Source organism: Gekko japonicus, unplaced genomic scaffold (assembly GCF_001447785.1).
Source record: "Gekko japonicus isolate JY-2015 unplaced genomic scaffold, Gekko_japonicus_V1.1 scaffold256, whole genome shotgun sequence".
NCBI classification, from domain to species: Eukaryota; Metazoa; Chordata; class Lepidosauria; order Squamata; family Gekkonidae; genus Gekko; species Gekko japonicus.
In genome coordinates, this window is record NW_015161412.1 from 1,249,765 (window position 1) to 1,267,061 (window position 17,297).

Genomic DNA, 17,297 nt, shown 5'->3' on the forward strand with positions numbered 1-17,297 from the left:
TGGGTTCTGATTGCAATCTTTTTTCTAAATAAAAAATCATGAACTTGCGAGAGGCTTATGGCATCAAAGAGGTCTATAAATCCATGCTCAACCTACTTTTCGCCCCTGCCTAATGCTTGTTAAAAATTTGCACCCAAATCCCTACCCGTTTTTCTTTACTGTGATCTCTCAGCAACTGTCGATAACAGAATGCATCATTCAGAACCGCAATGACCCAAACTGGTTTCAGAAACCCAAGATGAATGTCTGATGATCTCTCTGTTGAAACCTCTGAACAGAACCCACCTACTTTTAAAGGGAGCTTATATCAATTACTACTTACCGCAAACTACTTAAAAATACATAGCAAGCCAAGAATTCTTCCCCCATATGGACCGTTCTAGGGCATTCCCACAGCTGGAAAGGGCAGGCCAATATGCAATCTATAAAATTCTCTTGGCATTCCCCTTCTCTCTTTCTCTGTCCCAAAATCTCATCAGGTCTTCCCACCTTCTCTTTCCAGACCAGAAATTCAAGAATGTTTGACATCACTGGGGGATTAAGACTAGTTCATTCTCTTAAGGGGGGGGGGGGCTTTCTGGTATGGCTGCTTAGGGTCTATGAGCATTCCCTGTCCATCATCCGCCCCCCCCCCCCTTACAGCCCTATGACATAATGCATGATGTTGGCCATGTGCAGGCATGATTCACATCTTTCTTCCACCTCTCCAAAAAGGGAGGCACACATTAACTTCAGATGCATTCACCATGAGCACAGGAAGTGGATTCTGGTAAGCAGGTGAACTGACCCTTAGACCCTAAACTTGTGTAAAATGTTCAACTGCTCCACTGATGCTTAGACAACTCAACATTTTAAAAATGTTTTCCTTCAAATAATTAGGGATCGTTTCATCAAATAATTTAGGGATTGTTTCAAAAAGGAAAACTTACTAGCAGAACCTTCTCTTAATAATCTTAACTGGTCCAAGCTACTTTCGATATAATAGCTAGAACTGGCCAAGGCTGTACAAGACTCTCAATTCAGTGGAAAGAAACACTTAAACACTCCTGGTTTTACAGCCAGACAGTGCAACAGGTGTACAGATGAGTACACGTTACCCCTTCAAGAATTATCCCACAGAGTCAACCCAGAAGAGCGAAAGGGGCAGTAAAGTAAAAAGCTTGGCCTGTCTCTGAGTGAAATGAACTGTAGGGAAGTCATAATCATAGCTGACCCCTGTTAAGTCTCAAGACAGAAAGCAGAAGAACTGCTGAGGGAAAGGAAAGAGCCTGCTTGAAGGCAACCTTCCCAGGACTCCCTTGTGCCCCAGGGTGGCAACATGACCAATGGCCACAGAGTCATATAGGCTTTGCCCCGGCACAGAACCTTTTCAGTGCCCAATGAAACAATCTGTGCGCTCACTTGCCCTGCTCTTTGGAGTGAGCTGGAAAGGAAGCGAAGAAGGACTGTTGGAATTCAACTGGGTAATGTTCTCAAACGCCTTCCTTATCAGTTCTGTGAGGTTTACTGGTCACTAATGATTACAAAGGAAAACAAAACAAAAACAAGTGATATCCCCTTTCCCATCCTCCCATAGTAAGGGGTCTAGTGTTTAAAAAGACACACACACACACACACAGACACACACACACACAGACACACAAGTGTGTCTAAAATCACTACAGAGCTGCAGTAGGAATCTGATGAAGTGGACCCAGATCACTAAATTTGTCTTTTTCCTTTAAAAAAAAAATCACGTTGAACTAATAGAGATTTCTTTCTTTTTTTTTTCTCTTTAAAGTAGTAGTTGCATTACCAACCAGCCTGCTTTGATCCTGGGGCCTAGGGTTCTCTCCCTCAGTCCACGGCGCCGGTCTGGGTTATTGAGAGGAAGCTTTTGTGGCCAATGTGGCCACACAGTGCTGCTGAAAGCTTGGGGACATGGCCGAGTTGCAACCTAGTCTCTGGTGCTGGAGCTTGACGGAGGGGGTGGTCTCGCTGTCCACTATCCAGGGGTCTTTGCCCACCATGCTCCGGCAGCCATTGCTCGCGCAGCATGTCCGCTCCCCTGCTAAGTTGCCGGTCTGCTCGGCCAGGTGCTTGCTACGGTTCACCTCGGGCGCTTGCCCCTGCAGGACGGCAGCTATGTGGTTGAGGAGGTCCGTGAAGAATTCAGAGACGCCCTCATAACCTGGGGGGAAAGAAACAAAGAAGGATTCAGGCACCGCCATCTCCCTGATCATTCGTTCACTTTAAAGATTTATACACTCTTAACCTAAAGCAGGTTCACGAAGGAGACTAATTGATAGTTCAGGCTGCTTTTCTAAACTTACTCCCCCACCCTGAATTAATACCAGGCAGCTCCTTGTATGTTTACATACCCTGTTGCTGTAGATCACTGTGAAGGGATACTACTAATTAGATATTTAGTGGGTTTGTAATTTCCCCACGTTTTTGCTATAGAAAAAAACACTCTGGGAATAATTTTAAAAAAAAGTTTAAAAAACTACCCAATGCAACCAAGTTGGCAAGAGAAAAAAAGATAGCATATTTAAGGAGAGCTGGATTCAGGTTCAGTGGTACCTTAGAGACCAATAAGATTTTCAGGGTATAATCCTTTAAGTGTCAGAGTTTCCTTTGCCAGGTATATGACACAGAGAGTTTCAACTTGTAAGCTTATACCACGAAAATCTTGCTGACCTCTAAAGTGCAGCTGAACTCAAATCCAGCTCTTCTACTGCAGACCAGCATTTAAGGATTGATTTTGCTCATTCCCTCCCCTCTCTCACACCAACCAAGAACTATAGCTTGCCCAAGGTCATTTAGCAGCTGCAAGTGGAGGAGTGGGGAATCAAACCCGGTTCTCCCAGATTAGAGTCCACGCACTTAACCACTACACCAAACTGGCTACACCAACTGGGAGATGTCAAGACAGAAAGGAAGTGGAGCGGGCTGGGAGAGGCTGAGAGGGTACAGAGAAGGGCAGAAGAGAAGCGCCAAGGAGGAGGTGAGACATTGGCCGGAGAAGACAACCAGACCTGGACAGGCCTGGTGGAACTGCCCCTCAGCAGTGAGTCTCTGCTGACCATGGAAGACACTTAGGGTGTCCCGCTGCTCCTTGGTGGTGCTTCTAGCCATATACTGGCAACCCTGCTGCTTGTCTGCCTGCCTAAACTGGCTGACGATGGTGTTGAAGGGACCTCAGGCTCATTCTCCTAGGAGATTTCAACATCTATGGCAAGGCCTTGTTGTCTGATGTGACTCAGGATCTCATGGCCTCTATGGCAAACTTGTGCCTGTCTCAAATTATATCTGACCTTATAGAATTGAGCTTTTTGGTCCCCTGTTCAGGTCAAAAGGATTATCATCCGGAGCCGGGGGAGTTTAATAAACTACTTTACTGGTAGAAGGATATATTATTTCTTTGGAGTTACTGGGCCCTTGAGATTATGCAGGGTAGAGAAAGAGCTGAGATGCTCCTGAAAGACGACGCAGGAAGTTGTCTTGCAATATGACTGGGAAGGAAAAATAAAGAATTATCTTTATAACCATTCTGTGGGGACTGACTGGAGAAAGAAGAACTGAGGGAATAAGAACACCTCTCCTCTCAGCTGACAATGGTTGGGGGAGGGGAGAGACACACAATGCATTTTTAGCTACAATATTTAAGGGAAATTATTTTCCAGAGAATGATAAATCCTCATGACAGAATAAAATAAACATAGAATAAAACAGAAAAACCTGGATGTTTTTAGACACTACAGCAAGAAATGTTAATCTAAACAGACAAGAGATGTATCCTGAAACTGAATTAAGGTTCTTTTTGTTGTTGTTGAATATTTCAGTTCACAGAACCAATTTTTCCATTCTCAGACTCCAATTTCTGTTTCTCTGTCACACAATGTGTTTCTTTTCCCTAAGGGAAAGCACCACATGCTATGCGTGCTGTTGGAAATATCAGTGCTATATCAGAGCCCCCTTGCAAAGAAATTGCGTTACACACTAATATATGTGCATCTGGGAAAACAGAGGGGGCCAGTTTCTCTGTATCTGCATATGCCAGTGCTCAAGATTAGCATGCACTCAAGTGAGAAGAATCTTGATCTCTTTTACATAAATACTTATTCAGAAGGTTCTTCCCCATTCTTCTTTTACACGGATCATGTGATGTATTCCATTGAAAAGGTATCAGAATTTCACAGCACTTTTTTATCTTTAATACTTTACTTATAAAATTATTTTGAATGCTTTAAATATTACTTTTTAAAAAAAACTTATAATTATTTTAGTTACAATATTTTAATTTTAATTACATTAAAAATTTTAAAAAAGAAATTAGCGTATCTACTGGGCATATTGTTTAACTGGTACGAACACCTGTGTACCATAGCTTTTGTCTGTTTTCTGGAACACTGATGTTGTACACCTTTTTGAGCCTGTGGGCAGCTTTGGAATTCTGACACAAAGTGGTGGGCACAACCGCAAAATGGCTGCCACAGGAGGATGAGCTGACCACCAAATGGCTGCCACATAGGCAGAGGAAGCCCAAGTGTAGGCGAGAACAGGGGTAGTCAACTAGAGATGCAGGGATTAGACCTAGGAATTCCTGTGGAAAAAAGTGGATGTTCTACCACTGATCCATGATGGCCCCGTGACTTTGTACTGATGAGAAGTATCAGGAATGACTGGAGTGCCTAGTATGCTCAGAGTATAGCACCACCCTGGGCTAATCCACGAAAGCTGGGTGGGTCTTACAAGGCCACAAGCAAGTAAATTATGGCAGTTATACCTAAAGAGAGAAGAAAAGATTGTAGAGGAGCCGCTGTAAAGTTAAGACGGTAAACAAAGGCAGCTCTCGAGCAGGAGAAAAGTGGGATGTGCAGATGCTGATAATCAAAATAAAACCCGCCTGCCCCATTTCACACAGACCTAAACAGATGTTGAATTAAGTGTGCTGTGGATGGACTCTGCATGGCTCGCAGTGGCTCCCTCTCACCTGGGAATGCATTGATGTCAATCACGGCATGCTGACCAGTCTGGTTGTTAATGATGATGTCAATCCCAAAGAGAGACACCCCTAGGGCCTGCCGCAGCGCCTTCGAGATCGCTCGTATGACCTCGTCGTTTGGCCTCTCAAACACACCTTCTATTTTATCAAGCTATATAAAGAGAAGAGGGGACAGCGGAAAAACAACGAGTTTAAGAACTGGAGAATATGGATCATCTCAGCAGATTAAAAGGAAAGCTCATTAATAGGTTATATGAAAGACTATAACAAATGACATCTTCACTGTATGTGGTGATTTAATTACTTCATTTGTACCCTAGTTTTCTCCCTAATGCCGACTCAGCGTGGTTTATAACTGGTGTCCTGGCCCCGCTGATGGACCTCCTGATGGCACCTGGTATTTTTGGCCACTGTGTGACAGAGTGTTGGACTGGATGGGCCACCGGCCTGATCCAACATTGGCTTCTCTTATGTTCTTATAACATTTCCCCTTCCATTTTATCCTCACAACAACTTTGTAAGTTCGGTGGGGCTGAGAGAAAACTGACTAGCTGGAGATCACCTTCCGTGGCACAATGGGGATTTGAGCCTGGGTCTCTCAGATCCTAGTCCGATGCTCTAATCACTACACTGTCTTGCCTCTCACTGCAACGTTCGCTCTGTTAGATGCTGTGGGCATCGTCTGAGGTAAAAATGTGATATTCACAGCATGATCTCATAAGCAAATACTCAAAAGGAAAATTATGCTGGAGCTGGCAACTTATGTAACTTCTACAGAGGCAGAAAATATGTCCTCTTTTTTGGGAGGTGGGGCTCACACAATTAAATGTTGCTCCTTGCAAAACAACATCTGAACATAGGAAAACGGCATGAGAGGAAGGAGGCTAGGCTAGACCCCATGTGTCCAACGTGCTAGTTTTCTGTGTGAAGAGAATTATTTTTTTACATGAAGGAGATTCCTATAAAGTGAGCTGCTACTGTCTCAAGGGCTCAGGCCCGTAGCGACAGTGGGGCTATTCGGGGCTCCACCCCCTTTCTTAAAGACACAGCCCCACAGGATTTTTTCTAAAAACTCTTTTAAAAACATTTTTTAAAGGCGAGTGCAGCAGCAAAAGCTCTTGCTTGGGGCTTCTGCCACCCTCCCTGCCTCCTTTCCTTTGGCAGCCCCCTTAAAATTTTAAGGCCTATCTATTGGCCTGCAAGTGCTGCAACCCAGACACAGTTCAGTGAGAAGCAGGCCTAATTCTTTACTGGGACACAAGAGGAAGAAATCTCTCCGACACTGTATTCCACAGGTATGCACCCCAATGATTACAAAAACATGGACCCTGGATAGATTTTATTTATTATTTTTTATTTATTTTATATCCCGTCCTTCCACATGGGCTCAGGGCGGCTAACGTAAGAGGCAAATGCCATACATAAAACAATTTAAAACCAATAAATAATCATTGCAATTAAAATTGGTGCTCAACAGTAAACTATAACAATTCCAAGATGGGGATTCCAATGATACACTCCAGGGAGCGCTGATGTCTCTTCTGGTTAGTACTTCACTTTGTCAGTTCTTCCATCCCAGGGCCAGCGCACCTTGTAGAAAATTCCACCAACAAAGATGACAACACATTGGTGGTACAGTGGCGGCTCCTACTCGAAAGCCTGGCGGAAGAGCTCCGTCTTACAGGCCCTGCGGAACTGTACTAGGTCCTGCAGGGCCCTGATCTCTTCCGGGAGCTCATTCCTCCAGGTAGGAGCCGCCACCGAAAAAGCCCTGGCCCTGGTAGCAGCATATTTAGCAACCTTTGGGGCTGGGATAACCAACAGGTGTTGTGCCCCTGACCGTAGTGCCCTTGGGGGAACATATGGGGAAAGGCGGTCCCTCAGGTAAGCCGGACCCTGGCCATAGTGCAGGGGCTGCAGTCTGTCTAGGACAAAGGGAGGCCCGTGTCTGAAATCCCTACTCAGCCATGACAGCTTGCTGGGTGACCTTGGGCCAGTCACCTATTGCAGGCTAAAGTATTCTCGAGACATTCCTGGTTGATCCCAAGTAATCCCTTGTTCAACAGAAAACAGTAATTAAACCACAGCACTTTCAAAAGTTCAAAGCTCTTCAGTCACATTAATTTCTTGTTATGTTCTACAATAGGCAGGTCAGAAGTATTACCCATGTCTCCCAGCTGGAGGAAGACCGGCTTGTCTAAGGTCGCCCAGCAAGTCTGTGAAAGAGGACAGCTTCTAATCTATTCCTGGGCTACACCAGCAAAGAACTGCCTCTAACTGAGAAATCCCTCAATGAGGAACATTGAGGTCCCTCTGCTATTTGTACTGTAGCAGAGATAAGTCGTTAAGTCTTGTTTTTCACAAAGAGGCTTGTAGCACTTACTGCTGTTAGGACTGAAGAGGATTCTGGCTTTGATACATTGTGGCTGTTGAAAAATATCGATTCTCTATCTGCAGTCGGGAGAGAGGTAAAAGAAAAAACCCCAAGGGTGTTAAACAAGCTATAATTCTGAAAGGTGGGAATATGCAGATATCAAGTTATTAGCATACACAGCAAAAATGCTTCCTTTTAAATCTAAATTATCTACTTTAGACCAACACAGCGGCCCACCTGCATCTAAATGATCTTGGTTCCTAATAGGATTTTAGCTCACCAAAGCCAACACTAGGGGGCAGCACAGTCCATCAACTAAGACACACATTTCCATCAACCATATACAATCTCCAAATTTTATCATCATGCCTACAGGTGAGCTAGTTCTGTTTCAGCATCAGTACTGCAATAGCCCATAGAACAGATAATGAGACAGCAGCCTTGTTGCAGAAGGCAGAAAGAAGCAATATGCACAGCCTTTAAAGAACGAAAGGTTTTAAAATGACAAAGTTCAAAATGGCAAGACCCAAACTGCTACAGCAGCAGCAGATATTGATAGAGCTTGGCACCTTTTGCTTGGTTAAAGATTAGAAGACAGCTCTTTCTCTGGATTGTTACTGTTGGGGGGGCACTTCAACATTAAAATGATGTTAAAGAAAAACGTTTAAAATGTTAAATAAAGTACAGGCACAATGGAGAGCATTGCTCATGATTAGTGATGCTTCAGGTACTGTCCAGTAGGTGCCTGTGATACCCACATACCAGTATTCCATACAAAACTGCCGTTGTAATGTATACCATGTAAGGGAAGAATCATATTTCTTCAAGGGACAATATACTGTGGTTTGATTGTAGGAAAAGTAAGACTTGCATCTTTACTTTAAGGAGAAACACATGCATCCAATTCAAACAGTGAGAAATACCTAAGCATTTCCTGCATCCCCCACCCCCCGGCCAATCACTGGGCAGGATGAGGATGAAGGTTTTTTTTAAAAATCGGTACTGTCCTCCTGACAAAATGAATTTCTGGGGGGGGGGGAACCCCACACACAATTTTGCCCCCAAGCAACAAATCATTCATTTTGATTGCTCTAAAGACATCAAAATGACAATCTCTTATATTCAGGCTTATATTAAGACTTGAGAGTCTGCACTATTTATCAGGCCCAAGGGGGTTGGCCACATGTCAAAGTCCATGGCCACTAGAGCACCCCCCTTTGCATCTTGCTTGGTTATGCCTGACTGGCAGGCATCCTGTCTGCCTGCAGTTTAGACGATGCTTTGTAGCGTGCGTCTTTCTACTCTCCCCCGTGGGAAATTTGCCTTGAATTTTGATCAGCACTGCCCCTCTTGTCCTTAACACAGCTCTAGTTCTTGGATCTTTGTTCTTAGCCCCTTTTGGACACACTTACTACTTTTCACCTGCTACAGAAGTTACTGCAACTGCCTTACCCTGTAAATAACTTGGTTATGTGTCCTTAATGACCCACGTGGAAACTCATGCAAGATCACTAGGGTTAGTTCGATGATCAGGACGGGGGGGGGGGGATTATAAGATTAAATTTCTCTGGTCATGGAAGTCGTTGACAGGAGGGCCAAACCAGACAAAACACCAATGGGAGTTCTATGTATGGAGCTCCACTACTCAATGTACAGAGCTCCCAGTGATTTATTCCTTTTAAGTAACAGATGTATGGAGCCCCAATTTGGATGAGGACTGCAGTGTGGAGGGGGGGGGGCTTTAACCCTCCCCCCTCCCTCACTGTTTTCCCTACCTGAAACAACCCTGAAGAGCTGCAATTTGCCAATTGGACAAACATATAGGTCCTGATCCAAAATGAGGTCCTGAGCACCAGCTATTTAAAAGAAAAAAAACAAACACAGTTCTCTTAAGGCAACAAAAGCTTTTAAAGAAAACGTTGGCTCCGGGGGCCTCCACTCAGTGGCAAAGTGACTGGCGAAGGAAGCTTCCTAGAGGATGTGATGAAATTGCACCCAAGCTGGTTTCCGAGAGGATGGGACAAGGTGAGGGGAAAGGAAACTCGCCTCTCTTGTGCCGGAGAGACCTGGCACTCTGAAGGCACTCAGCCTGGCCACCCAGCCACCCTTAGGAGCTGAGTTCAGAACACAAGAATGAAGTTCAAGGTCGGAGGCCTGTGGCGGAAACTACCCAGGAGCGCCTACAAAGCCTTAAGTCACCCAGTGCTCTAAGGAGAGTTCTCTTCCCCTCCTGACTTTCCCTGTGTGCTCCAACAGTTACACAACAACTGCTCCCCATCATGCGGTCCCTTCCTCTTAGGTCTTCTACCGCTGTCTCGGAAGAAGGGAGTGCTGTTACGTTGCAGCCAACTGACCACAACCCCATCCACAGGGCACCCCAGACAAGAGATGTCAAGGAGATTTGCCATTGCCTTCCTCTGCAGAGCAACCCTGGTCTTCCTTGGGGCTCTCCCACCCAAGGACTGACTGTGACTGACCCCGCTTAGCTCCCAAGCCCTGATGAGCCTGGACTGGGTTATTTGGGCTGCTGCTGTCTCAGAACCTGAATGAAATCCAACACTTTAATTTAGGGTAAAGGAGCCTTTCTGAGGACGACGACACGGGACAGTGCGGGATCGTCTGAGCACAGGTTGAAGGACACACAGAATACGCTGCAACTGAATAGAATAAAGAAAGTAAAGGAGGGAAAGCACTCTGACATTTTGTCCCAGGTGTGTTGTTACACAGGAAATAAGAAGTTCCTTGTCCGTTGCCTGTATAGTAACATGCTAGAAACAGAGAAGCTTTCCCCTTTCCCCAACAGAGCCTTAACATGCAATCCCACCGCTTAAATCTTCCCCCTTCCCAATTGAAATCTTCCTCTTGAGCTGCGGTCCTCCACAACACATCCCCCTGTTCCCAAGAGTCCCCCCGGAGGCCCAGGATTAGCTTTTCAAGAAAGGCAGGTTGCTGCAAGGGGAGAACTCTTGTCCTGTAAACTCATTCTATTCAGCTGTCCGTGCAGAAGCAGCATTACAGGAGCTTCTGGCAACAGCACCTTCCCCAGCCTTGTCTGGTTTGCTTTTAGATGGAAACCAGAAATACCCCACTGTCAGTCTCTCCTCATGCCAGAACAGGACTACTGCTCCAGTCTATTGATTCTGACCGACACATAAAACAGGTTGCTACATATGGAGAGTTCCACACAAGGACTGTATGCTGAAGGAATAACTCTCAGAGAGTCGAGGGGCTTGGAAGGTATTGAAAGTACAGACCCTCCCGCTCAGTTTAAATAAAAGTTTAAGAAATGCTGATGATCAGGTTGGGAAGCTTTTCGGTTTCTCATCCCTGCTTGGTTCAGATTGAAAATCCCCCCGCTTTGATTTCAGGTTTCCCAGGGCTTTTTTTGTACAAAAAGCCCAGCAGGAACTCATTAGCATAACAGGCCACACCCAACAGCTGGAACTCATTAGCATAGTAGGCCACCTGCCACCACAGCTCATTAGCATATTAGGCTGCAGCCCCGTGTTGCCAAAAGTGTGGTTATCCAGCCACACCCACCTTTTGCTTCTTATTCTGTTTACCTTGTTTGTTGTCAAAACCCAGGCCCTTTTTTGGTAGCAGGGACTCCTTTGCATGTTAGGCCACACACCCCTAATGTAGCCAATCCTAATGAGTTTCTGCTGTTGGGTGTGGCCTATTATGCTAATGAGTTCCTGCTGGGTGTGGCCAACTCAGGAGCCAGCCGGAACTCCGTTCCTGTGCGCTCCTGCCCAAAAATAGCCCTGAGGTTTCCTATCTGCAAACTGAACCTGTCAGTTTTATATCTGTGCCACTTTCTGTCTCCTTGATACCAGGTTCTCCCGTATTCTCAACAATATTCTTGCATCTATTAGCTGATGATTTAAAAACAAATTAAGACAAAACCAGCAATGAAAACAGGGAAAACGAAAAGACTCGCAGCCGTCACCTAGAAACACAAAAAGAAATGAGAAATGGAGTGTGTGTGTGTGTGTGTGAACATCACTGTTAAAAAGCGCTGCTCTGCTTCTGGCACCCTGTCAACGGTATTCTTTCAGACTGATGCCTGCAGCGCTTTGCTGCTCTCTGACAGACTTTACCTGAAACGCCAGCTGAGAAGTTCTTGAGAGACGGCCTCTTCACCACACTGTATGACTCTCCAACCACGAAGACTTTATAGAGGACGGCGTTATGGTTGATGAAGCTCTGAATCACACAGGGGGGCTGGATGGCCTTCAGGCCTTCCTGGTTGAATATGATAGCCATCTGGAAAACAAACACTTATCTTTTCCACTGCTCACATTAGTCACAAATGTGATTGCTGTGTATATAACTACTATCATGTCAGTGTTTCCAACTGGAGTGTTTACGACATGTGTGACATGAACATGCATCTGACTGGGGCATAATTTAAAGATCCCCCCCCCATGCATGGAGGTTGCCTATATATTCTTTGACCTCTGCATGGAACACCTGCATGTGCACAGGTGTATGTTGACTACACTCCTGTGCATAAGATGTGACGATTATGTTTGACATCTAATGTACATGGCTGTCTTACATGTGCAGAGCAATGCCCTGGTTTGAGGGTGAAACTCTATGGTAAAATCGCCCTCAAACAATAGAGCTTTGTCCTGCGTTTGCCATGTGACATGATGACATCACTTCCATGTGATGCCATCACATTGGCAATGTTGTTGTTTTGGGGTGGGCAGAAGCCCCAAAAAGCAAGCAATCTCTCACCTCCACCTGGGGAATGGGAACTCTATGCCCACAGGCTCAAAAAGGTTGGGGACCTGTGTTTTTAGAGGAACGGGGCCACCTTTTCTTCTCCCAGGGGAAGCTTCTGCCAGTTAGCAAAATGGCTCAGGCGGAAACTGGGAACAGGTTTCTGTGGTGGGCACCAACTGGCTACTGCCCATGCCATCAGCACCTATCCCCCCCTACCTCCAGTTCCAGAACAGCTTTACAACTGTTTAATTATTTTTTAAATGAATACACTGATGGCTTAATTAAGAACTGACTTACTGTTGTGTGAATCTGTTATGCAAAATGCAGAGCCAGGGTGACAACTGTGGTTCAAGATACCCAGGCTGACCCACTTCAGCCTCGGAGTCTTGATGAAATTTGAACGGTCTTTCTAGACTGTTTTCATTCACCCTCGAAGAAAAGGCTCAACAAGATCTAGTGCACATAAGGGATTCTATATAAATAGAAATGACATTTCTAAGCTTCTACAAGAAGCATCAATTGATGGTTAAGACTTCCTATTTCCTTTTTTGGGTTTTTGTTTTTTTTTGCATACCACATCTGTTTTCCTCAGAAAATATCTATTGCCACTGCAGTGCTAATTGCTTATGCTGCAGTTCAGACAGTGGTCCATCTAGCTTTCTGGCTGGGGAGCTACGGCTACAATCCCAAGAACACCTTTCTTAGAATAAACCCACTGAATAAAATTGGGCTTACTTCTGAGCAGACCTGCTTAGCAGTAATAGTAACAACTCCCATAGACCTATGAGCAAAACTGGCATGGGCAAATCCCCCCTCCCGAATCTTGTTGCCCTAAGTGGCAACCTGGACACATTATCAGACAGTACCCAGTCTTGGTTGGGTACTCACTTCATGAGAGTTGGTTCCATGGGCCACTCTTGTCTTGCAAACTACAGGAATAAAACAGATATGCAACCTGTGAGCGCATGAAGCTGAGCATAGCAAAATGCTTAACAGCAGTTCAAACATGCCTGATTGGACATGCAGCCCTTCAACTTGGCTAAAACTAGTTGCTGATGAGTCAAATCCTTCACCTTTCACTTGGATTGAGTTGGGTAGCAAAGTATCGCCCCACATAATGAAATGTCATCCACATAATCATACAGCTGGGCAGGCACCAGAGGCAATATAACCAAAGGTCAAATCAGAGTACAGTGCAACACCAGTTGAAGCAAGGAGCGAGTATAATGTTGGACTAAGCTGCGGGAGACCCAGGTTCAAATCCCCACCCTGCTTGAGCCAATCACTCTCTGTGAGCATAGCCTACCACACAGGGCTAAGATAAAATGAAGGAGGGCAGAATAATATTGCAAGGCACTTTCTGTCCCCATTGAGTAGAAACGCAGGGTATAATTATCTAAGTAAATGTAAATAAAAATGCCATGGCTAGAAAGAGAAAGCTTCAGATGAGCTACAGGTGATCTAGTGTGCAAACCTTGACACACTTTCCTGCTCAAGGGTGCTTACTAGCAGTGTTCCCCCTAAGCTGAGTTAGTGTGAGCTAGCTCACAGTTTTTTAGCCTCCGGCTCACACACTTTTGTCTTAACTCAGTAGCCAAATCACCTGTTCACAACTTCAATGCCAGTAGCTCACAAAGCAGAATTTAACTCACAGGTCTCCATAGCTTAGAAGGAGCATTGCTTACTGGCTCATCTAGTGTGAAAACGCCAGCTTCTACTGCCAATATAAGGAAATATTTGCCTCTGCCACAGTGACGCCGTTTTTTAATGAGCAAAAGTCACTGATTCTTATTCAATTTCACTTGGACATTTTGCTCTGATTGCTGTTACCCGAATTGTTCACTGCCAGTGCATCTGAACAAATGCAGCTCACAAAACAAGCCAGATGCAGCCTAAAGTGCAACCACTGCCCATGGTCAAAGGTACTCACCAATCCTGGTAGCTCGGAACGATTACAATAAACTGCAAAACTTGTATATAAACTTTAGCTTTGCTTTAGTATCTGCATGTGCATCTTTTCATCTTAAAAAAAAATTTTTTTTTGCACTGCCTTGGTTACCAGCATCTCATATGGAGCAATAATTCAAGAGTTCTCTTAGTATGGCAAGACATTTGGTTACGTACTAAATGGGAATGCTATTCCACTCTTCTCTATTTGCTGCAAGGTGTCTTCTCCATATGTGCTTGTCAGCTCCATAAATGGTGGAGAACAGATCCTCTCATCTGCAACACATACAAAATGGAGGATTTAATTAAGCTCTTGGCTTCCCAGCTGGTGCCACTGTGGGGATTCCTGCAGAAAAATCTCAGAACTGTTATGATTACACTAATTTCATGGTTCTGATTATTTTGTTACTGTTACTGCTATGGGTCTTATTGCAAACTGCTATTATTTACCAACGGTTATGCGCCCTGTCAGTTTTTCCTTGGCATTATCAACTGTTTTAACTCATACAAATGGAAGCTGTACCCTAAGAGTGCAAGACATAAGCATTTCAGCCCTGACCTGGATAGCCCAGGCAAGCCCGATCTCGTCAGATCTCGGAAGCTAAGTAGGGTTTACTCTGCCCAGTACTTCGATGGAAGACCTCCTTGGAATACCAGCAGTCAGGAGGACAGGGGCAGGCTTTTTTCTGTCACCTCTCTTAATATCCTCCAGACCCCCCCAGTAGAGTTCAGTCACCAGTGGTCCCCATGACTTCCAGGTGCACACACACTCACACATGAAAAAATACAAAAAAACAAAACAAAAAACCACAACAAAAATACAAAAACAAAACAAAAAACAATATAAGTCTACAGGAAACGCAGATTCAGAGCTCGGAAGCACAGAAATACTAAGTACAGCCAGCTGTATGATATCTGTATGTACAGCCATTCCTATGACCCCACCCCCAAATCTGCAGTGCAGCACAAATTAGGCTGCGCCCTGACCCCTGCCAAGCAAGAAGCTTCAGATATGTCAAGATTCAATGAAGATAAAATGCATCTCAGAGCAACCTTAGCCGTGGAGGACAGGGAAGAGTGGAAAAAGCTGATGTAATCGGAGTGGACATAAGAAGCAAGAGAGGAAATTAGAGGCACCCACTTCAATATTATCTGGCTGCATATGATTCACTTAAGCTTAGGCAAACACAGTCCGATGACTGATTCCTCACCTTGCTTGCAAGCTCATTTCAAACTGTAAGGCTTAAGCATACAACTTTCCCAACCTTCAGCTGAATTTGGTTCCAATAGTAACTGCTCTACTTGTTCGAGGAGCACAAAGCTGGAACCAAGAGTCCCCTTGGCACTTTCTATTTCCCCAAAAGTGGAGCCAAGAGCTTACAGGACCAACGTTACGCTGCTCATGTGACAACTCCTACCAGTGGAGGTGGGGGTCTGTGTATGCTCAAAAACTGCACTCCAACCTGACTACGAGTCAGGAGGATTACAATGAAATTCATCCCACATGTGAAAGACTGGCTGCGGCAGGGAGAGGCAGGGCTGTTTTCTGATCCTGGGGCCACTCACTGATCATAATGAATTTTAGGAGAGATGCAGCCTGATAGCATGTAAAAACACAGGCTGGCAGACAGATTGAGGCTCTGAGGCTGACTTAGATCTAAAAAGAAAAGAGAATCCAAAGTTTCTCGGACTTCAAAGCTTTTGTCTCATCACTAGGATAAAACAAGCATCAGAATCTGAAAGTGACAGTGTTGCAATATTTATACATTTCTGCCACAGAAGAGACCCCCAACTTGGCTTAATTTGAGAACTCCCTTCGTTTAGAGAGACACGGGAACATCTCTCGCCTTGGCCGAGTTCCCACTCATATGCCTGAAGTTCACAAATAACGTTGCCAGCCATGCAAATTCAGCGGGATGTCCGGTTCCACCTGGGTTCCCTCCATTTGTTTCCTGTACAGATAAAAGCCGGGGGGGGGGGGGAATCCAGAATGCTCATGACTTATGAATCACCACGGCATATTTTCAGTGCACACACTGTACCACTGCCACCCAGTCAAACAAGAAGGGGGGGGGGGGGATAGGTGACTGATCTGAAGCACTGTCCTAAGTAGACACATACGCATCCAAAAAGAGAGTCAGCAGCAAATGCCATTGGCTTACGCCTCTCCTTGCATTGCTGATACTTAGCTGTTCTGAAGCATGTCCCCAATTGGCTGTATTGTCTGAACAGGACTCCTGCAAGCACTGATTCAGCTGCAATAGTATGGTACCCCCAACGACATATAGCAGATGGGAAGAGGATAGTGTTGCTGCAGTTCACATGAGGCAGGTAGTGGAAACTAGGGTTGCCAGAACACATGGCAACTGGTGGGAGGTTGGGGGGGGGGTAAGCCATAACATTGCGTGCATCACTATATCATTTCTGGGGGAAACCTGGAAGTGACATAGGGTAGCTCTAGGAGTTTCCAGATATTCCTAGAGCTACCTTCTGTCACTTCTGGATTTTCTCTTGAAGTGATGTAACAGTGCATGTGATGCCCCAGGGGACTGGCAAGCCCAGTGGATCCCCATTATAACATTTATCAGTTGCATTCAACATCAAGGTCATTTTAACTCTCTGAATGAGAGGTCCATCACTGGCTATTAGCCACAAGGTATAGATAGGAACTCTCGGTCTCGGGCAAGTGATGCTCTATATTCTGGGGGTTGGGGGGGGGGGGCAACAGTGGGAGGGCTTCTAGTGTCCTGGCCCCACTGGTGGACCTCCTGATGGCACCTGGTATTTTTCGCCACTGTGTGACAGAGTGTTGGACTGGATGGGCCACTGGCCTGATCCAACATTGGCTTCTCTTATGATCTTATGAAAGATTTCAAAGAACTGTAGATGCAGTAGCTCAAACTAGATTTATACCAATTTGATCTCACGAGCTTTTGACAGAATTAGACCCATTTAAAAGGAAGGTTCCCCAGCTTGAGTAATCATTAGACTACATTAGAAAGAGGGCTCAGTTTGAGACAGGGTGGAGCAAGCCCCACAAGCTGCATGCATTCACAGCTAAATCTCTATCTGGGAACACATGGAGCAGTCTATGGGACTTGCACCTGCACACACACACAGAGTACGTTTCCTCCAAACTGGGCAACCACAGGCTATCCTGCACAGAATTAGTCTGTGAGATTTCATGTCAAAGGAAGTAGATTCCAGCCAGGCCTGGGCGACGGCACTTCTCTTTTCAGAATTCTGTTGCTGGCGGCC

General features: G+C 45.2%; 1 protein-coding gene across 1 annotated transcript in view; it reads right to left on the reverse strand.

The window, feature by feature from the left end:
• Positions 1-647: 647 nt before the first annotated feature.
• ITPK1 (inositol-tetrakisphosphate 1-kinase) overlaps positions 648-17,297 on the reverse strand; it is a 161,073-nt gene continuing 144,423 nt past the window's right edge. Inside the window, exons 5-10 of the mRNA XM_015427204.1 lie at positions 14,217-14,315; positions 12,981-13,021; positions 11,462-11,627; positions 7,371-7,438; positions 4,976-5,138; positions 648-2,170 (exon numbers count right to left, since the gene is read on the reverse strand). Of these exons, the coding sequence (XP_015282690.1) occupies positions 1,860-2,170; positions 4,976-5,138; positions 7,371-7,438; positions 11,462-11,627; positions 12,981-13,021; positions 14,217-14,315 (848 nt within the window). The 3' untranslated portion in view covers positions 648-1,859. The remainder of the gene's footprint in view (positions 2,171-4,975; positions 5,139-7,370; positions 7,439-11,461; positions 11,628-12,980; positions 13,022-14,216; positions 14,316-17,297) is intronic.